Here is a 23087-nt window from a genome sequence, read left to right as displayed (position 1 = left end):
GGAAAGTAAACATAGCAGCGTTTCCCACTTCATGGAGTGTATAGTGCATTAAACACAGAGTCAGCAGTCACACAACTGGTCATCAGTCTGACCTAAAAAACTAAAATTATTATTATGAACTGTCAAAGATTCAATTGGTGGAAAAAAAGTTCCAAGGCTTGCCAACCACTGCGGTTTGTTAGACAAAAAAAGAAGTACAATCCTGCCCTTCCTGTAAGGCCGTTGTCAGTGAACGGGTCCTCTGTGGCTCCGCCGTCCTGGGGGATGAGGGAGGATCTTGTGGGGGCGACAGACATTCCTCAAGAGACCGTTCTGGGTTTTCAAGCAGTTGATATCTCCTGCAAACAGGACCTCGGCTCTCCAGCCCCTGCCTCAGAATAAATTGCTACCACCCCAGCAGCACCAAGTTTCGGAGTTTAATCGTCACATTATTCACCCGATTGTCAAATACTTTTTTTTTTTAAATGCTTCTGTGGTTGATAAAGATGACCTTACTAGCTTCTGAGGAACAGGTCTGTTTTTTTATCTCAGTGAAATTCTGTAGTGAGAAAGGAAGGTCAAATAACATGACTCTCTCTTTTTTTTTTTTAAAGAAAGACATTAGTCTGGCCTTTGTGTGAATCCCTGATTGGGCTCTTTAGTGGCACACCTTCAAGGTTATTACCTGTGCGCAGAATTGACCTTTTGGAAGTGAATTTGTGACCCCTAATAAATGCAGTAAAAGGGATTGTTTAAATGGAGAGTATCTCTCTTGCAAGAAAAGATTCCTTGACAGTGTAACAATTAAGATTTATACACAAAACTATAAAGCGTTATGATGCTAGACAGTTGGAGGAGTTAGACTAAGATGAAACAAAAGGGCAAGTGCCTCCTCATCATCATTTTCATCATCAGCGCTGACATATTTTTGCCACCGAAGTGTGGAATCAACATTCTCAGACTGTCACACTTTGCCTCATGTATATTCTAAAGTTATTTAAGTACTTGGAGACTTTTTAACCTCATGCCAGCTTTTCTTTTCCCTGAATGTTTTTTTCAGCTATAGGAAGTGCATGGTGATTGTTGTTATGCAAGATTCATATCTTTATCGTAATCCCGCTGAGCCCTGTCTCTGCAGAAATAATGTGTCTAAAGCGTAGACCTATTATAAACTGAACCGTAATTTTCAAGTGATTACTTACCAGTGGGTCATGGAATCAAAAACTGTATAAATAGGGTGAAATGCTAGTGTAGGGGTTGATTAAAATGGCCATTGTAATTCTACCTCTGTTGTAATTATTTTCTCATTGTCTTGGTGCAGATAGATTTCATATGGGAAATTTCAAGTGTGTTAATTAGCATATTTTACCCGAAGTGCCCGAGCCTATTCACTGTTAATTTTTTTTTTAAGGTATTCAAAATACTTGAGCCAAATGATTAGATATGCGTACCTCAATTCATGGACTGCAGTCTTTTAAGTGCTCATGTTAGATACATGGCATCATATATGGACTGTGATTGTTTTGAAAGGGTGAATTTTTGCATATTAAGAATAATCTTTCCAATTCGTTTTAACCCTGATTGACCTTCGTGTCTAAATGGATCTTGTGTAGCACGTATCTTCGTTGGTGGAAGAGAAATTCAGATCATTTACTTGAATGAAAGTGGCGATATCGCAGTTTGAAAAGTCTCAAAAGGTGTCCTGCATCCAAAACTTTAGGTATATAACAGTAGAGAAAATGGAGGGTTGGCCTAAAAATGTTGTTTTCTCCAGACATGAGAAAACACGCTTATTTGGTAAAACCACATTAAATTTCACATCATCATGATTTAAGTTTTTTCAGTAAAAATTAAAATTCTGATGCAAAAAATATCATTACCCCTTGCAGTGAATATAATAATTGCTATATATATATCAAAATGATTGCAATATGATATCGTATCATGCAAAGTAAGTGGTAACAAAAATTTAAATAAATGGGGGTAGAAGTAACCAAGTTAAGTACAAGTACCTCAAAATGTTCTGAATAGATTATTTACTTTCCCGCATTGCCTGTCAACTTGTGCATTTGTTTATTTCCATAATATACACAATACATAGACAGACAATAGCCTCTAGCCTCCCTAGTCTGTTCAGCACAGGTAACATAGGTGGACTGCTCGGCTCATGTTTACTGCCTCCCTAACCAATGAAGGCAAGACAGTGTCAGTGCCTTTCACAACCCACTCACAGAGAAGGAGAGAGAGAAAAAAATCAGCCAGTTCAAATGAGAGCAGCGCAGGGGGGATTACTTGGCCTCTAACAGGGTTTTGGCTCCAACATTAAGGTTAAAACCCTTTTCTATTACTGAGATCTCTGCTGATGTTGCCCCCGCCAGCCCCGACCCCCTCGAGCTTCCAGCTCCTTGCCCCCTTCGTGTTTGCAGGTTCAGTGCGTCTCTGCTAGGTCATTCTGTCAGGCCCCCCTGATCAGCGGAGGGTGACCGGGGACCAGGGGATGGCTCCCGCCCAGACTCACAGACAGCCACAGCCGACACAGGCCCCTGCTAGTGCTATACACCCCCCACCACCTCCCTCCTCTCTTTCAGGCTAGAGCTAAAATCGATACGGGCGTCTCCGTGTTTAAAAAGCCACTCAGAGGCAGACGAGCACCTCTGTCCCAAAGGCTGATCTCTCAGCTTAAGGCCTTGATTGGCATCCCGAAGATGCGAGGCGCTGACCCACAGCTGTCCCATTAGCAGAGGGTTAATGCTGAGATTGATACTGAGCAAATAAAGGAACTAGATGTGGGGGTATTTTGATAGACTGTCTATCCCCTCTCTGACCCGGAGACAGACCTCAGCTGTATTTTGACTTTTAGGGAGTGGTAGAGCTGCTGCCAGATCCTCATCTCTGACTGCACACTGTATTTATTTGGTGTGTGTGGTTGACTCTATGTCTGCCAGTTTGCATGCCTTTTGTGTATATGTGCACAAGTTCGACTGTGCGCATGTGCACATCTGCGCGCCTGCCGTTGAATTTCAAACAAGTTTCCTGTGGAACTTCTACTTCAGCGAGGAGATTTTGAAGCCGGTGGAATATTTGAGTCATCGATGTAACTGAAACTGAAAATACCCCCATTCCCCCTCTTTCCCTCCCCCTTCTTCCCCTCCCGTTCACTCCCGCTCTGTTGCTCCGGTTTTGTTTTGAGTCGTCAGTGAGGAGAGGGTGGAGCACGTTTTTGGAGTATGGAGCCTGGCAGCTCCCTCAGGCCTGCTCTGAGTCACGTCATAATTGATCTTTCTAGAAATTGTGGTAGCTAGCCGTGTAAAGTCTAAATCCGTGCAAGATGTGCAGCTTTTTAAAGATACTGCACTCGCGCTGTCTTTTTACCACACTCTTTCTCCCCTTCTCGGATGGTGAGGAGCAGATGAGGGAGAATAAAAGGCGCTTGACAAAGCTTAATGCAGAAACAGGCTTGTACAAATTCATCTCAGAAATGAGGAGAGGAAGAGAATAAGGCACCATTTAGTGTCTCTCACAGCAGCCAGGTTGTAAGGCTTTTGAACGCTCCTTGATGTCTTGGCGTTCTGCTACATTAGTAGCACTCAAATTAGCACCATGCCAAATTCCACACAACACTGGAGAGACCAGAGACTTCTGTGGTCGGAGCTTGGGGGTGGTGGAGGGGTGGAAGGGCCGACTGTGAATGACTTCCCCTCAACGTGATTCATGTAAGAGAAAATGGCATCTCATTGGGAGTTTCAATGATTTAGATAGCAGTCAGACATATTAATCTGGGAAAATGTTCCGTTTTGAAATCAAAGGATAATTGATGACCCCCTTCTCCCCCTCCACCCCTTCCCTATGCGCACACACGCGTGCACACACACCTTAGCCAGCCTCACGCACTGAGTATGCTGAGAGGTTCGTGTCGTCAAATCAAGCTCTTGTCTTTCAAGTTGCCTTTGCTACTGTAAAATGTAATTAAGCAGAACAAGGTCCGAGGGGGTTATTTTTTTCCACTCAATCAGCAGCAAAATTTGAAATTAGTAAATCCCTGACGCCCTGCTTCTCTCTTTGTTGGGTGGAGGCGGCGGTGGTAAGGAGGGGGTTTGGAAATAATATTAAGCTCCGTCTTCATGTGTCACTTTCTCTTCAGCAGGTTGGAGGAGCCAAATTTGAACGACTGTCACAGAGAATTAAAACAGGGTGGAAAATAAGTGTGTCGGTGCTGAAAATGAGCTGAGCAATATATGACCGACTGTCCTGGAATGGGATAGAAAAACAGACAAGAAATGTGATGTTTCCTGCTTAAATGAGACGCTACACAATATGATCAGCCTTGACAGGTGAAGACAGCTAATAGAGTTCCGTTGCAGGTTCCCATAACACACCCACGCACACATACAGAGCATGTCACTTTTGCTGATGAGGATCCAATATCAGAGCAGGTAATTTAGCTATCCTCAGCGGTCATCATCGCCATCCGTGCCGCTGCCATCATCCATCGTTTTATCTTGGATAAATACAAAACATCGTGAGGTGCGCGTATGAACTGACAGGACCAGGATTGCTGTGTGATGTCCAGAGTCACATTTTTATTCATGTCTGTTGGAACAAGTGACATTTCTGTTAGCCCGTGTCAGGTCGCCGTCCACTCTGTGCAAACGCCACTGAGGTTTGCATGGCACCCACATCTTTGCACTAACAGGAGTCTAATTTTCTAATCAAATGGTAGTTCTTGGTTGCAGGTTGACATCGCTAATTTGCTCTCATTTCACACCTCTGATATCTGCATTATATTGATGCTAATCACAGTTGGTGGGTTTTGTTGTGCTGGGACACTCGAATGATGAGTCGCTTGTCTGTTCCTTCCAATGCGTCCTTCTAGACAATAAAGAAAGTCCTTGTCCTGTAGTTTGGAAGGTCAAACGGTAAACGAGGCTTTGATACGCCCAAGGAAAATTTCAATCAGAGCCCTTTGTAATAACATTCATTGTACTATTTTCCTCTCTCTCTCTCTGTCCCTCTCACTCTCTCTGCAGTATAATTCCCCTGGTTTTGCGTCTATAAATATGGACAGGGAAGATGTATAATTTCTAATGAGAAAATATATCCCTTTGGATTGAAAGGCAGGGGCTGTTCCACACGCTGCTGTTTGTTAGGAGGAGAGATGATACCTCAGGCTGTTTTGGCAGAGAGAGGAGGGGGTGGTGGTGGTGGTGGCAGCGGTGGTGGTAAGAGGGAGTCTGGCTAGGTCATTGCACATTTACAAATTAGCATTTCAATCATGCAGGTACATGGCCAGCCGAGCAGAAAATATACATGTTTTTCTAATACGAGGCACAAAAAGATAAACAACACACCGGCCGTGTTAGTGGAATTAGCATTTCAGAGCTAACTGTCACTGTGTATTCTGCCCATTTCTGTTTGGGGCTAAAAATAAAGGTTCCTCTTCCGCTCTCATATTCCATTCAGTGTTAACTCACAAACTCGTTGCATTGTGTAATAATGGCTATTAGGAGATAAATACAAGATCTGGATCGTGGTGTTTATTTGGCTGACATGATGTGACGTTTGAATAACTGTATGCTCTCTATGATGGGCATTCTAATAAGCCTAGGCAAACACCTTTTCCGCTCTCTTCTCCCTCTTTCTCTCTGTCTCAGGGGCATTAATATTAAAAAGGACTGAGCTTTAGAAACACAGAGCCTGCGTTCAGTCCGCTCCCTGCCTTACCTGCGACTCTCGGCGTAGCAGTGTGCAAATGAGAATCTCCACGCTGCCCTGTTTGACCTCTGAGTTATATTTTCATGTACTTGACTATTTTAGAATTCTTGTTTATACAGCTCTGTTTCAGTTGACATGCATGCATGCATATTCCTTCCTGGTAGGTCTGAGTGTGTGTGAATGTATGTATATGTGTGTGTGTGTGTGTGTGATCCAGTAGGCTTGTGACATATATATATACTCCTCCTCTTCTTTCTTCTGTCTTTTGGGTGCAATTTCCTGCTCCCTCCTGTAGGACCTATTTTCTGTGACAAAAAGGTAGGTGTTTATATACTCAGTTTTACATACAGAGCGATCCCCCTGCACAGCTCTGGCGCAGCTCCAGCGCTCTCCAGGCACTCCGGTGCTCGGTCCCTGTGTGGCGCAGCCACTGAAGACTCGGTGACAAATGGCAATTATATTTGTGTGTTCTTCATGAATCCATCAAACACTGGCCTTTTAAAAATGCTCCCCAGATATTTGAGGCTGTCAGCTACTAGAAGCTGGGACCAAATTGGGATGCTGCTTAGACAGTCAAGAAGCACTCACCCCCTAGTTTCCCCTGTGATGTGTGTGACAGCGTGTGTAGGGGAGTACCATGTTTTATTCAACTACAAATGTACACTCTCAACAGTTGTTGATGTGCTCAAAATAGGGAGGTTACAAGTCCAATTTGAAGTGTGTGTGCATGTGTGTGTCCAGCCCTTCCTCCAAAACATGGTGTTTTAATGCAACCTGTCAGGTTGTGTGCATTCAGTTATCTCGGGACACCAAGCTTGTGGCAAAACTTGTATGATTTTTTTTTTTTTTTTTTTAAGAACTTGCCGGGAGTTCGTATAAAATTTTGATGCAGGTTGTGTTTTGATGCAGTGCTATAGGAGAACTGGAGTAGCAGTGCGTCTGTGTTGTTCCGTCAGGGTTTATTAACAGGCTCAGCGTAAATTTGCATTTATCAGCAGAATCCTCAGAAGAAGAAGAATTAAACTTTATGTTCCAAAATTTCAAATCCGCATTATATTACTTTGAGTCCAATCTGATGTAAACCCATGGTAAAAGCTATTTAAAGTTGTTTGCAAACTTTATAAATGTCTATGATATATAGTATAGTAGTCTTTTTGTGGGCTGTATGCTCTAAACAACCAATTACTCTTGAGCACATTGTCAGAGCTTATGCTATACATTTTTCCTTCACTGCACCTCATGTACAGAGAATGTTTTTGATGCCCCAACCTACCAGCGTAGCACAATTCCAGCAGGATTTACTGTATTTCTTCTTTTCTTTCATTATGTCTTCATTTGTCTCATGGTGACTCTACCAAGTCTGTCACTGCCATCTCTGACAGTATCATCATTATCATGATCAATGATTATGAATATTACTCCATAGTGTCCATTCATCTTAGTCGCAGTGTTCATCAGGATAAAAATAAAGACTATGCAGGAGCCTGCCACTGAGGCACACTTCTCTCCAGACTTGAACCCACTTTTTAGGGCTTTGCAGCGTGTCAGAAACCTGAGTCGCCGCTTATGTGCTCTGGGTTTTACGTGGTGGTTTCTTAATAACTATTTATGCTTTGGTAAATTGAAAGCTTGACTTCCTCAAAAGGAAAGGTAATTATGCCTCCGAGTTGGCTTTTTTTGTGCATGAACATGTGTTTATGTGTGTGTGTGAGCTCGTGTGGCTATTTCATTTAACCTAAATGGGGAAAAACGGCTGTGTTATTATGTGAGATACTCCGGGTGATTGATTTGTCAGGGAACTGTCATCCTGGAGTTTGCTGTGTTGTATTGACTGGACAATACTGAAGACTATGCAGCGTTAGCTGCGAGTTGTGCTATGTTTGTGTGTGGATAGGGTCTTTGCAAATGAGTTTGGACATGTTAATCATTAGCTATAGAGAGACATTTCCCCTCTCAGCCCCATTAATGCCAGCTAGTGTTTTTTGTGATTGTAGCTACATCTGTGGAATCAAATGACGTGAGAAAACACCAGCAGTGTGATTGGAAGAGTTTCTGATTTTCCTTTCTGGATTCTGCCAGTGTTAAAACAAGAATTGCCAATAGAAATTCAACCTCGTTGAAGAGGAATGAAGACAAATGACTCTTGTTTATTATATTTACACAGTTTATACAGTGTGTAAGATGACTCAATTCAACTGACTCAGGGTAAGAAAAGTGCAGATTCACAAAAGCTGTGCCCAGGTACGCACATGTCATATTTCAGCCTCGTGGATATAAAGTTGTGGTTGCGAGAGGGTGGACACTGCATGGTGGATGAATAGAAGGATAGAGCATTGAAAGAGGAACTGCTGTGTTGAATGATGCCTCCCACAAGAGTGTACGTCAGTACAGTAATGAACGGGTACGTGGCGTAAATGGTGTGTGTCTGTATGTGCATGTACATGAATCCATTTGGAACCTATGCGCCTTTTAGTAACAGGCCCCTCCCATTGCCATGCCCCCTTATAGCCAGTTGGCATAAACACACACACCTTCACACAAAGGATGGGAACATTTTTGTACCAACTGAGAGAGCAACAGAGCGACCTATAGAGCAGCTGGTCGCAGCTACAAAAGATGTACTATTGGTCTGTGATACCTCTTCGTCAAGCTAGAGGTTTAATTTGAAACATCTTCCTGCCGAGGCAAAAATTATCCTTGGCCACCCAAGTAAGGCCCACTGTGTTGATATGTAGAAAACCCATCCATGGTGTGTGCATGTGTGTTCCCAGCTTTCTTTATGATGATGGTTAGCTAAGCATTAAAGAAAGAGACTGGTGAAAAAATGCAAGGTGCATATATTAAAACAGAGTGAATAACGTAGCGAGTTGCAGCTGTCAGGGGTAAAAGTGAAGAACAACAGCAGACGTAGCCTACTCTGTCTCCTTATTAGCAAGCCTTACTCTCTCCCCACATTGTCATGGGCAGGCTGCAAGGCTTTTGTGTTTTGGAGAGGAAAATCCATCAACCTGGCCTTAAATCACTGCATAATGAATTCTATCGTGAGCTACCAAGTTGTCTAATTCAAATTGCATGGAATCCTGATCCCTAAAGTGTATATTTGTTTATTGAAGCAGCATGCAGAAGCCTGGATGAGGAGAAGGCAAAACCCAGTGTGTGTATTTAATTGCTTTGTTTTACATCCACATTCACGTCCGGCCTCTCCCAGGGTGATGTGTTGTTAAAAAGGCGCGAGGCCCTGATTCCCACGCTCGCTCCCTCTCTTGTTAACCGTAATTGCACTTGTTGGTGAGCTGAAAGAAAATAGAGATGGAAAGAAATTACCAAGTTCTATATTAAGTTTCGCGTCCACTTTGGGGAAATTGTTGATGTTTGGACAGCTGACATGCACAACACATGCCTTCTTCAGCTGGTGCTACACTGCTTTAACAATGGGTGGTGAAGGTACCATATGTAAAATGTATATATAAAAAGTATAGAATAGGAAAAAATGAATAAGTATGGTTCACTCAGAGAGACTTAAAAGAGATGAATAATTCACAAACTCTCAAGTTAACCATGCACTGGCAGTGCGTGCACATGCACAGTGGCTCTGATGTGGAGCGAAGGTAATGTAGGAGTAACTCCCAGTAGAGCTGAATGTGCAGGTGTTCCTCTCAGTAAAATGCCACCTCCTTTGCTCACTCACATCCTTCGCCTTCTTTCTTATCAGACAGGTCGCTGTCTCCTGACTTTCTGTGGCTGTCACACATACACTTAGAAAGACTAGTTGAGGCCATCTCTGAGCTTTCAGAGGAAAGGAGATCATTACCGTTGCAGACAGCAGCTATTTTGTATATGCACAGTATCACAGGCTCTCTTTCGCTTTTCACTGCATTAATCTCTCTTCCTCGCACACTGTCTTAACTCACCTGGGTACTGCTCCCGCAAATGTGTCTGCCTGCAGCAGTGGCTTTTGTGAACCTGTCACATGTGAGGCTCCTGTATCTCTCCACTTTCTTTCTGTCATTGCGGGTTGAAATGTTTGCCATATGATCGATATTATCATGTTAGGAAAGGGTGGCAAGATTTGCTGAGAATTATTTAGCTGTGCTCAGGTTGTAAGAGCTGAACATTACAAGCTACGGCGGCTTTGTATGCGACTGAAAGGTATGAAGTGCAAGAGTGCAGATAAAGTTCTCTTCAGTGAAAATAAAGTTACAGGGTTATCAAGCGTTTAGCCCCATAAGGGTAAAAGGAATCCACAACTCTTTTCATTAGAACAGACACTACAGATACAAAGTTATTATAAACCACTTGCTCCTTTTGACGCTCTTTTGTTTACTGTCTTCAGTGTTTTGTCCTTTTACATTCACATCAAAAGTATATGTTTGAATAAACAAGCAGCTTTCTGTTTTCTTTCAATTTGCTGTTTTATTTGATTTTCTTGTATTGAGAGCCTTATAATTCAGATGAAATGCTTCAGAGAAACTGTCCTTAAATACTGATTTAAGTAATTGTGCCGAGACTACACACCAATTCTTCACTGAACATGAGTGAAAATGAAATCCTCTTTTCTTTATATCTCTCTCCAGCTCAACCTCAGTCGGATTCTCAGCCAGCGCCCTCTGAGCGAGCCGAGGGAGACGCTGGCAAGGACCAAAACGGCTTTCGCCACAACAGCACTGGCACACCCACGCTGAGTAACGGCAACGGAATCCACCCTGGCATCGGCGGGGCCGGGGCCACGCGCACATGCTCCTGTGGTGCCAGCATAGGCGCGGGCGCCACGGGCGGGTCAGTCCCTGGCACAAGATCAGTGGCGACGACGACAACGGAGCAGCCGCGGAAGCAGTCGTCCATGCCTGTGTCGCAGAGGATGCAGAGGAAGTTGAGGTCCAGCTTGTCGGTCAACAGCGACAGCAGCCGACGCAGCAAAGGCAGTTCCACGGGTTCACAGAAAGCTCCTTTACCAGAGGGTGAGTATCGACACTCGAGGTGGTAATGAGATAGGGTGGAAGAGAGCCCAAATTTACACACACACGTTGATACACACTAACTTTCCTAACACTTGATATCTTGCATGCTTCTTCTTCTGCATCCCATCTTCAGAGTCACAGAGTCACATTTTTGAGATTGTGCTCCAGATACATCAGCTGTCAAAAACACTGCTAAAGCACTTGAAAATATGATTTATTGTGATATATTTATTATTTTTGTTACATATTTATTAACATAAATTGGTAGATGTAAGTAGTTAAATAAGAGGCCAAAACATCATCAAAGTGTGTTTTCTGTTCACGCAGCAGGAGGCACTGCCGAATAAAACCTTAGATAAGCTAAGATATTGATCATAAAATCTTACCTGTACTCACCTTTTAATGATAGGAGTGAATGACCTCTCAAATTTATCACCCCCGTCTAGCAAATGACATCTTATTCCTCTCCCCAGTCTTTTATTTTCTTTAACAACAAGTCAGATAGTCCGTTACCCGTGCGGGGAAGCTGTCATTTTGTCAGGTGCAAGGCCGAGGTGAGTCCAGTAATGAAGGCGGTCGGCTGGTCCTCTTTCCATGGGGGAGATAGGTGTGACCGTCTAACGAGGCCAGAGAGCATGGGGTGCCTATTAAAAGATGTGACCAGCCTTCTTCGGGCCCCTCACGGCCCTCACACCTCTCTGGGCCCTTTCTGGCTCTCCCTGCATCCTGTCAGCACCACCGCGGCCCTCATTAATAGGGCCCCTTTGCATCCCTCCTCCGACTTTTATACTCCGCGGCTGTGTTTGTTGACATACATGTGTTCCACAGCATGGACAGCATGAGGGTTTTGGCATGTTTCTTCAAAGTGGAGGGGCAATTCCTCCCGGTTCATCCAACTCAAGGCCTTTGCTGTTTTGTCTTTTTATGCGGGCTTTTACTCCAAGGTAATGGTGGAAAATAAGATGTGATATGTGTTATTGAAAGATTCACAACGGTCAGGTTGAGATATATGTTTAAATGAAGGAGAAAAGTGGGCAGTCAGATCTTTATTTGATGATGCTTCCCCTGAAATATGCATCAGATTGAGTTGCGGGCCGCGCAAAAACAAGAAGGCAGACGCATGCATCCACACAACACATTGCAAGTAAAGGCGGGATGCATCCACCAGAGATATTCCAGACACGTCATGTTTTCAACATCTTAATTGGTAAAGAACAGAAGAGAGGGTGCAAAAAAATAAAACAATAGCAGCTGTCTCATTATGGCTTTTGTGTTGCTTATTTGCCGACGCGAGAGCTCTCAGAATCAATATGTTCGCTCTCAACTATTTATTTCCCCCCGGAAAACAGCCAAGCTGTGGTGTTTGAATGTTTACACGGATTAACATAATCTGTTTGCCTGTGAAATTAGCCTCCTAAACAGCCCCCTGAACACAGGAAATAAAAGGCGTAAGCTAGCAGGAGCTAGCTCTGGGGAGTCTGCAGCTCCCTGCGTTTTCTTGGCACACGCCGTTGGCACCGTAGCCAATCTGTGATAACACTGCAGCTTCTGAGGAGTCATTTACCACGCTGCTTTTGTTTAGCGGGGTGGGTTGTCTCAACTCTTGTCATCTAGTTTATGTTTTTTTTGTTAATTATGTGTAATCAGTTAAGGCCTCCAAGCTGCTTTAGCCTCATTTAGAGATTTAGGGCCAAGGCCGCCAGCTATAAACCTTAATGTGTTTGTGTGTGTTGTGTAAGCTCTCCTCCAGCTTTGACTTTTCCCTCAGTCATACATTATAAACATGCCTGCTGCTAAAGTTCATGTGGTGGACCTCCACTATCCAGCCCACGTCCGCTGCCCTCTTTGCCCATGTGTGCCTTCTGTGCGTTCCCATGGCCACCAAGGCTTTCTCTGATCAATCTCTCTCTCTTCATCTTTCTCCGTCTAGCCATCTCGTCCTCTCTCTCCCTCTTTGTGAGTTTGAATGTTTTGCAACAGCTTGCCGCTCTGAGGCCCATCCGGCTTGTTTTGTGTCATGCCGCTCCCTTTTTTTTTGATGTTAGCTTTCCAGATGTCTCAGACTATTTCCTCAGAGGCGCCGGACGCTGTTTTTTTGGCCCTGCAAACTCTGGGCTTCATCGCCGCTCGCTGACATTAAACAGGAGCAGTGTCAGTTGTGTGCTGTTCTGTCTGTCTGTTGGTTGGTTTCACTCTGTGTCTCTGTCTGCCTTTCTGTCTGTCTCCCTCTGTTTTCATGGAGATGTGCCTTGCGTCCAGATCTCTTGTGTACAGTATACGACCCCCCCTCTCCTTCTCATTCCCCTCCTCCGTGCTGGCTTCTCTAAGATCCAGACTAATCGCTGGTGTTGAATTATACATCCAAGTGAATAGCTGAGATGGCCGGCCGCTGCTTAATGCCTGTGTACTGTGTTTATATCGTATTCAGAGACTACTGTTACATTCTGAACGCTGGCATGGCTATACCCTCTGGGTCCTTCAAACTTTGTTAGGCTGAACTTTGAGGTTTTCGTGCACGGAGCTGTGGCCGGGCAGAATTTATTGTTCTTATTAGCATTTTGTTGCTCTGAGGTTAGAGATGTACCCATCCACTTTATTTGTTCCGATTCCAAATTGGATGCTTGAATTTGATATCTACTGATACAGACTGCAGAGTTATTTTTTTCTTGAACACCATTGAAGTTATTACCATTATTATAATTACTATTATCATTCTTATTGGTATTATTTGTAAAATTGTAGTAAACCCTAAAACACTTTTATTAAAAGAGCAAAAAATACACCAAAGTCTTTTGAATTTAAATGTATCGCAAAGAAATGAAGAAGTGTATACACATACAAACAGCTGTAGGTGAGCAGATTGCTATGGCAACTCCTCTAATGTTTTTAAAAAAATGCATGCTCAACTGCTAGTAAGTAGGTTTCTTGAAACATGAGATCAAAAGTGATGAGAGAATTTAATCGAGCGCAATGACAAATCGACAATCAATAAATCAATCAGACTATGTATCTGGATCGGTGACATCAGTCTGATATCTGCACCTGATACCGATATTGGATCGGCTCAGTCCAAACTTAATTTCTGATGGTCGTACACTAAAGTGGATGCCAGTTAAGAATGCCGTATGAGTTTTGTTTTGCCAAAATGAAATAAATCCAAAATCTTCCCAACAGCAAATTACTGCATGTCCACATCACATGTTCAGTAGTGAAGGATTTATTCTCATGCATCTTCCATCACTGCCAGTGTTATGGCCTCAGATAAGGATAATAAGATGCATTCAAACTTCAGGCACCCCCACATACACACACACGTGTACGCACACACTTGCCCGTTTCATGTTCCCTTCTCTATCTTGTTTGTATCACAGTCAGCTAGCTGCTTCTGGTCAGCTCTGCAGCCCTGAGCACCGCAAAAATAGTGAGGGAAAAAAAATAAAAAATCCCCCTCTACTTTGATTAATCAAACATGAGCATCCAGCGGTCCGCAGCTTGCCTTCCCATGCCGTCCTCCACACTCTCCTCCTTTCGCTTTCCCTCTAACCCAATCAGTAACAGCCCCTTCTGACAGCTCAAGATGGGCTGATGAAAGTTATGCAAATGTGCCCTGTTTGTAATGCTATTTTTCTGCATACATCCACATCATGTCTTTTTAACACTCCAAAGCAGTGGCGCTGGGCTGGCCTTGGTTCAAAAAGGAGACAGCTGCAAGGGGTGTGTGCCTGGCGCACTTATGGAATGATACTAAGTATGATTTAGTGACTTGGATACAACTACAGTAGTTGTGGTGGAGCAGCTTGATTGATAACGACATAAATTGTGTACATTTATCTCTCATGCTGTGCATAAACAATCTCTGTTCTCTATTTATTCTAACATTGTGTACTAAAAACTTTTTTTCACACCTTATTGTGTCCTTACAGACACCCACAACTATTTGTAATTTTTTTTTTTAAGGAGAGCATGTCAATTCTTCTTTAGGTCTTTAATATGATTAGATTTCTGTTTTTGACATCTCTTCATAGAGCTTAAGTTTCATTTTATGACATTTACTGACTGAAGTCACAGAATTTAACTTGCTGTGCATGTCATTACTAACAAATTGCATCAGAGGAAGTTTCTAAGTAAGAATTAAATCTGTTCTTCTCCATTATCTATGGGGCACGGAATCATTTTAATGCTACTAATTTGGCCATTCAGAAACAGATTTGTGATGGTTAATAGGTATATTGGTAATTTTATAGTGGAACTCTTTATCGCTATGAAACAACAAGCTGAAAACATGCCACCAGCTCTTTAACAAGAGTCTGTGAGGAGGTTAAATGTTAATCAGAGGTGTGAGCGTCGCCAGCATTAATCCACCTATTTACCGGGAGAGACTCTTGGACTTTGCTAATCATCTTTGTGTGATCAACCTGGCAGTTTGCATGATAATGCCACAATTATTTAATGGTCCGTTAATCAAAACTGCAGGAGAGGAATTCATTTCTTTGAATTTCTCCTATTTCCTTTAGCCCCCCTGCCTTGTTAGCCCTTGCCCTTTTGCCACATGCCTACTCTGTTCTGCTGTCAGCCTGTCCTCACTCACTCACTCTGCTCCGTTTTCATTAATGTCTGCTAATTTAGGCGAAAATCAAATTTACGCTTTAATATGTTACAAATACATATTTTTATTTCTTTGTTACATGCCTGTTTTTTTTTCATTTGATTTATTGTGTTCATGTTTATTTTACTTTTCAACTCATCACCCTGGTTGGTTTGGACCCAGACTGCTGCGTCCACTGCATCTTGGCCTGCCTTTTCTGTGAGTTCCTGACACTCTGCAACATGGTGGTGGCGCAGGCCTCGTGCGGCGCGTGCACTTCAGAGGCTTGCTGCTGCTGCTGCTGCACCGACGACCTGGGCGACGACTGCAACTCCCCCTGTGACATGGACTGTGGCATCATGGATGCCTGCTGTGAGTCCTCGGATTGCCTGGAAATCTGTATGGAGTGCTGCGGCATCTGCTTCCCCACATAGGGAGGCCTGCGCTGGTGTAGACCAGGGTTCCTCTGTGAGGGGGATGACTGGACCCTGGATGGAAGAATGGAAGGAAATTGCTGCTGCTGTCACTTTGAATTCAGCAACAGACAGAGGGAATGTGCGATTGAGTGTGTGTGTGTGTGTGTGTGTGTGTGATGACTGTTGGGTGACTGTTTGGCTTCTCCATCAAAACCAGCTCAGCAGGGGCTAAAAGTAACTCCACATATATGAACAAGTTAGTTAAATCTTCAATGTGTAGTAAGTTGTTTCTGTTATGTATTCTCTCCTTTTACATAAGAAGTATTATCACAGACTGCCTTAAAGATTTTATTGTTACATCAGGAATGCTGTTTAATTGTATCTTTCCTCTTTGTAGTCACTCTGATGACCGACGTGTTGTAAACAAAATTATGACATTCAGTACTCTGTTTTTCTTAAGGGATGCACGATATTATTATCAGCCCCATAATGGGAACTTTATATAATCTGCTATTAATCGTAGTGAGATTATAGCCGATATTATGAAGACAAAATTGCTTTTTTAATTAACTAAAAAGCGCAGTATCTACACACTACAATAGGCGGCAGTATGTACATTTAAAGTTGGTTACAATCTGCCAAAAAAAACATGAAAAAGAAGTAGTGCAGCACACTGTTGTCATGAGCTACTGTTGTTTAAAGTACCCAGAGGTCATACTTGAGTTAAAGTAAAGATACAGTGTTAAAATATTACTTCAGTAAAAGTGAAAGTCACTCATACGAAAAGTAATGGAGTGATAGTCTTAAAGTATCTGATATTAAATGCAGTATCATAAGTATCACTAGTACAAGTAAAAATGAGTTATATATATATTTACATGTATGTACATGATGTACATTATGGGCCGATCGAGTAGCAGCCTGGTCAATTATCAGATTGTCGATAAAATAAGTTAAAAACTTACTTAAGTTAGTTGAACTTAAATTCATTTGGCTCTGCTGCAGCAGGTTATCTGAAAAGTAACCAGTAACTAATGTTATTAAATTAATGTAGTGATGTTTTTTACAGGTCCAGAGGTAGACACCATGACTGTAATTTGCAATACACATTCCAAAAGTGTTCAGAGAGGAGGGAAGAAATCTGAGCTTTACCACAACAAATCTTATCAGAGCTATGAAATATTAAATCCTCTTTGCTCACTACATCTTAGCCTTTCTTGCCCTCAGGTTTTGCATAAACTACAGGTTAGTTCTTTTTTTAAAATACAAAAATGTGAAATTATCAGATTCATATCGTGCATCCCTATTTTTTCTCTTTTTTGTTTTTATGCTCAGAAAGAGGTTGCAGTCTTCATACTGTACAACACTGTAAAAGGTTTATGTGACATATTTTTAGTTGGATACTGTAGTTTTGCAACACAGACTTTCATTTACACGTATCTACTGTAGCACTGTAGAGCAGTTGAAACTGATATCAAAGTATCGAAGGTGAATCAGGACATCAGAATCTGCTACTTGCTTAAAACCAAAGATAGAGAATGTGCTTGTTTTTGCCGTGTTTTATTTTTATATTTCAAGCATTTTTTTTTAATCATAGTGGCCTTCTATTACAGAAAACCTGCACAAAAATTGCTGATAAGCTCATAACCGATTGTCAAATCATAAGTCCTGGAAAGTCTATGAAAATATTTTGTACCAAAGAATCATCTCTGGATTTGGCACTATTTGAAGCCTTGGGTTTACTGGAAATACAGTGCGGATACTCACATTTTTAATACAACAAAAAGGGTCTGGACCAGCTCACTGTACAGTTTCTGCAACGTTAAGATAAACAGTGTGTACAGCTTATGTCTTTATTACTACGAGAGTCCTCCTCTAATGTTAGCCATCAACGATTAGGCTTTGTCAGCTGCGTATGGTACAAGTCTTTTCTGTGATGCTATACTACATACATACTGTTTAAGTATGACTTGTTGAACTGCACTCTGTGCACGAGGGCCGTGATAAGGAATTAAAAAATGGTGACCCTGGCTGCCATATAAGCGGCTTTCCCGGTATGAGGCCCAGGGACTCACAATAGAAAAAAGGAATCATGAACTGTCATGTTGAAATGGTAAACTAATGCAGGGTAAAGGCAGTTTTCGTCTCCTTTTTTTCTGTTGCTTAATTCTGTGTATCTCGAGATGAGTTTGCGGTGAATCACCAACGGAGTCATTTTCCTGTCGTAGAGATCCGCTTTGATGTTGTTTAAGTGATGATACTTAATGCTGGCCCTCATTAGCACTGCTTGCTACATGGTAACAAAAAATGTCCCTTCCTAACGCCAACATAGATAATGTGCTGTCACGCACAGCTCGTCTTAATGGCGCACTGTTATTGTGTATAAGGAGGTTGGATGGGCACCCCTGCAGCAGATAATGTGCAGAAAGTAAACCTCATTTTCATGTTTATGATTAACTCACGCCACAAGTTTGTTACGGGCTAAAGAGTGTCAAGAAAACACTACATAGATAATGTGAAGAATTCATCTAAAAAGACAAAGTGTATACATGTAGTTACAGTAGTTGTCCTCTTATACTATACTGTTGTATGTTTTCTTTTTTTAAAAGTCTGTGCCTCTTACACTTGATCCTTCTCAATTTCATCTCGATGCATCATTTCTCAAATTGGAGTTCGCAGCTCCTTTTAGTAGTTTTGTACATTATCTCAAAGAGAACCGTTTTTAAAAAATAAAACATTACCAAAGAAATGTATGATTGTTTTTCCGTATACATTCTGTGTCCATCATTCCATCATAAGACTAGCAAACTCTTCTCAGTCCAGTCAGGTGATGCCCAGTGGCAAAATGTGACCAGCGAGCCTATCTTCTCGTTGAATATGGAGTCTTATAGTCTTATATTAAAACTCCTCAGAAGACACTGTTGTGCTAAGTTGGTGGCTGAGGGGTATGAATTGTTTTACAGCAGTTGTCTGCTTTCAATTTCTCAAGTCCAAACAGATGTTATCACCCATGCAGTCAACAGTAGGGAATTCAACAACTGGAAATATTTAATTAATTACATCAAATGCAGCTCCAACAATTAGTCGTTTAATCAATCAGAATATTTTCAGCAAAAGTACCAAATGTTGGCTGGTTTCAGCATTGCAAATTTGATTTGATAATACACTGAATATCTTTGAGTTTTCGACTGTTGGTCCAATAAAACAAGACATTTGAATACATCTCCTTCGGCTGTTGGAAATTACTGTATAATGGGCATTTTTCAGTATTATCCAAAGGTTTATAGACCAAATGGCTAATTGATTAATCAAGAAAATCACCGGCATGATTGGTCGATAATGAAAATAATTGCTAGTTGAAGCCCTGATATTAAATGCAATATAGTTGGGTAGACAGTTCGGTACAGGAGCTGTTGTCATTTTCCCTCCACTTGTCTTGTAAATGATAGTTCTGCTGCTGCTGTCAATTTCTTTTCCTTCCTAAGCTGTGTCTTTCATCTTCAGACTGTCTAGTTCTGGTTGACATCACTCAACGTTATTGCAGCAATCTTCAATTATATCACAATGTCATGTCTCTAATATGAGACTTGTGTGTCCTGAGCACAAATGTTTACGGGCAGCTGTGCAGCAGTAAGTGTGAGTTTCATGGTGGCCAGATCTGTAACCTCTCCCCTCTCCCCCCCCTTCACAGCTCTGTATGGCACATTCCTCCTCCTCTGGTCCTTTCTCTATTAGAGAGGATGCTCACCTGGCAGCAGCGTTAGCGCCAACATGGAAACATGGCCAACAACACTCAATGAGGTCATCAAGGAGCAGGGACCTCCTGGTGGCTTGAACAGCAGTCTGACCTTCAGCCGACACCACCCCCTGTTAACCCCTCAATTAACCTCCACGTCAGCACCCCTGCTGGGAGAGCAGAGAGGAAGAACCCCCCCCCTTTCTTCCATTCTATCTGTATTTCCTTTTATCATTTTCTGCCTGGATACACCGCGGCCCCGGGAAATTACCATCTTATTTCACTAATGCGTTTGGGAAAATATCACTGTCCAGAAAGTCTGTAATCACACAGGAGTTGTACTTTTTCTTCCTTTCTCTCACTTTGTTCCACGTTCACAGAGGAGAGTTGGAAATATTAAAAACTCCAGGTAGAGTGTGCAGTGACCTTTTCACAAAGTCGTCCACCTTTCCACTCCTCTAATCAATCCCCCTCTGATCGCTCACTGTGTGCCGGATTGTAATGTCACAATTAGGACGGCTCCATTGTTTCTGTTTGCCGTCTGGGGAGAAATTCAGCACTTCTCTGATCTCAAGGTCATTTCTCTTACAATATTAAATAAATTAGGAGTGCGGCGGCGGTGGCCGCCTCCTCTGACTAGCCGTGTATTCATCCATCCATCCTTCCTGCTCAATTGGGTGGGATGCAACTCTTTCAGTCAGAAAATGAAAGTCTGCTGCCCTCGGCCACAAGAACAAATTACCACCTCTGCTGTAGCTTTATATAAGGGAAAAAAAGCAGATGGGTGCATTAATGGTGTTTTGTTTCCTTCATTTTCATATTGGAGGTAGACCTGAGTGTTGTGTACTTGTAAGATTATAACCGTATTATAATTGCGCATAATATGACTAATTAGACAGGACAAGAGGAGGTGGCAGTAATGTGTGACACCTCTCTTTTATTCAACATCTGTTTTGCTCCAGATGGAACATCAGTGCTTGTTTTTGAAAACGTAGCCGCGCTTGCTTTTTCTCCCCCAGTTCTCCGTCAATCCATAGGATCCATAATAGCCGTCATTACCTGGCTGTTAGCATTGAGGTGATTCCTTTTGATATATTTATGATATTGTGTTGTGAGTCATTAAAGATAATGAAACAGATGCAATAACTGTCAGCGTCTGTGAGCAAGTTTTAAATCCAGAGCACATTAGGAAAATTACTGGCATTGTTGCATTGTGTTACAGCACGTGTCATTATAGGTTGTAAACATTATAGTGTTTGTGATACAGAGGTGCGTTGCTAAATTGTTAAAGGGACAGGTCACCCAAAAATCTAAAGCGCATGTTTTTCCTCTGACCCGTTGTGCTGATTATTTATACAGATTGTTTTGGTGCGAGTTGGGAGATATTGGCTATAGAGATGTCTGCCTTCTCTTAAAGGGCCACTCCACTAATTTTACACATTAAAGTAAGCTTCCTCTGGAGGCACAGATTTATAATACTTTATTCATATATGTAATTGTACTCTACAAGACCTGTAAACACGCTTTAATGTGTGAAACTGGTGGAGTTACCCTTTAAATATAAGCGAACTAGATAGCACTTAGCTTGTGGTGCTCAAAGCGCCAAACAATACATTTGAAAATCTTAGCAGTAATGTCTCTTTACTCTCCGGTCACTCAATCGTGAGTAATCGGGTCATGGTTTCTGGAACGAGACATTGCTGTTGAGTTTTTCTTTGCCACTTTGTGCACCACGAGCCGAGTGCCATCTAAATCCATTAATATTCAAGAGATGGCAGACATCGCTATGGTTGATATCTCAAAAATTTGGCAACTGACACCAAAATAATCTAGAGGGATAAATAGCAGGTTAAAAGGAAAAGTAATATTTTTGATTTCAGGTTGAAGTGTCCCTTTAAATACCAAAGAACATGAAGCATGTTGGCTTAAACCTTCTGACCCCTTTTTTCTTTTGAGTAAAAAGACATGTGCCTCTATTCTACCGCACCTCAGTGTCCTTTCCACCCCTTCCTGCTCCTCCTCCTCACTTGTGTCAAAGTTTGAAAGACTCAACCTCGTGTTTAGACTTGTGGCATGACATTAAAATAAGATGAGACGATCTTTCAGAGGGCTGTGTAAGAAAGAAAGAAAAAAAAAGAAAAAGAGGAGAGTTCAAGTAATGTCACTCTCAATTAATCTCCTCAGGTAGTGGCCCCATTAGCCTTCCCACACAAGGGCCTGGTTTACAATGCAAATAGGGTCATTACCTGAGGAGTGTAATTGACTTTGACAAGAGGCCGGAGAGGCCGTCCGTCTTGCACCACGTGTTATTTGTTTGCTTGTTATTTCTGTCCCACAAATTATTGATGTGGTTTCCCACATGAAAACCGCATAAAAATTGCATTAGCAGTGACGGAGCGCTGATAAGAAATGATTTCCTTTGTTTATTTTCAGTGCCACACGTCTGTTAAATTTTGTATACTTTTTATACAAGAAAAACTCAAAATCCAACACTCAGAAATTGTCTCAGAACAGAGTCTCAGCAATGAAATGTAAATGATTTCCAAGTGAAAGATTTGTCTTCTTTGTTCCCCTCTTGTCTTAGAGTAACAATGTGTGATCGCACTCATACCTTAAATATTTAAAGACCCCCTTTTGCTCAAGCTTTGCTGCGGTGCATGGGCCTCTGACTGCTTCTAATCTCCTTGTTACCTGGAGGCGTCGCCACGGCGATGCAAAGATAACGCGGCAGTCGGCGAGATCACGAGACTGGAGCTTGAAAACCTCCTGGATGGGGCGCGGTGAGGTTCAAAGTTGCTGCCACGCGTCGTTGCCCCCGTGAAGTCTGCGCCGACAACATCTGCCGGGGAGAACGTGAGAATCAGAGAGGAATGAAAGGAGGGAAGAGATGCTGAGATGTTTTCAAATCATTTCCTTTCTTCCTCGACAGAGCTGAAAACAACCCCTCCTTCCCCTCCTCACACCCCTCCTCCTCCCCCAGTTCAGATTTCCCCTTATGCTGCGAGTGGAGTATTTTTTGTTTGTGTGCTTGTCTTCGGGAAGCTTTTACGGATGCCTGCACAGGTTTCTAACAGAAGCCGAGGTTGTGAACCTGTGAACAAGACATCAGCTTAAAGTTGCGCACTTTCAACTTTTCTATTTTCCCTCCGACCCTCCGTCTGAAAGGCAATGGACCGTGGGAGAGGCAAATTGAGAGGGACGTGCGGACCAGGGATGCCTGTTTATTTGCTTGTACACGCTCCTTGAGCTATAAATTAGATGTCACCATTGTTACATGTCATTTGCTGATGTGCACGTGTTGCGGTCTCCCGAGCAGCACTTTTGATTGTTTGTTCTTAACATCACTTAAATGAACGCCGACTCCACTGGCCTCCAGTCATCTGGATCTCGCGGGTTGATTGGCAGGTTGTTTGGCAGGGGCGCTTGTTCTATAGCAGTTTATCTGAGGGTTAACAACCACATACAGAACCGGATATGGTTATGATCAAATCAGCTGCTCGAATTATTAAAAAAAAAGCCAATTATTGATTTTTGGAAACATCTGCTTTTAAAATAAAGGCATCTTTTGAAATTTAGGTTTCAATCAGTAGGTTTTTTGTGCACTTTTCTTGGAATTCAGTGGAAAAGAAGGTTAGTTGTTGTCGTTGGTCGCATAATGCTCTCTTTTTCACGCGTTAGGTTGTTTATTTTCCTTTGACATT

General features: G+C 42.3%; 1 protein-coding gene across 2 annotated transcripts in view; it reads left to right on the top strand.

The window, feature by feature from the left end:
- Nucleotides 1–16707, top strand: part of mdfic (MyoD family inhibitor domain containing) — a 21094-nt gene extending 4387 nt beyond the window's left edge. For both annotated transcript variants that reach the window (XM_084346234.1, XM_084346233.1), the window contains exons 4-5: nt 10266–10649; nt 15418–16707. In XM_084346234.1, the coding sequence (XP_084202360.1) occupies nt 10266–10649; nt 15418–15668 (635 nt within the window). In that variant the 3' untranslated portion in view covers nt 15669–16707. The remainder of the gene's footprint in view (nt 1–10265; nt 10650–15417) is intronic.
- The last annotated feature ends 6380 nt before the right edge of the window (nt 16708–23087 follow it).

Source organism: Pagrus pagrus (genome assembly GCF_965226575.1).
Source record: "Pagrus pagrus genome assembly, chromosome: 23".
Taxonomy (NCBI): domain Eukaryota; kingdom Metazoa; phylum Chordata; class Actinopteri; order Spariformes; family Sparidae; genus Pagrus; species Pagrus pagrus.
The sequence above is the reverse complement of the archived record's forward strand: the minus strand, read 5'-3'. Positions and strand labels throughout refer to the sequence as shown.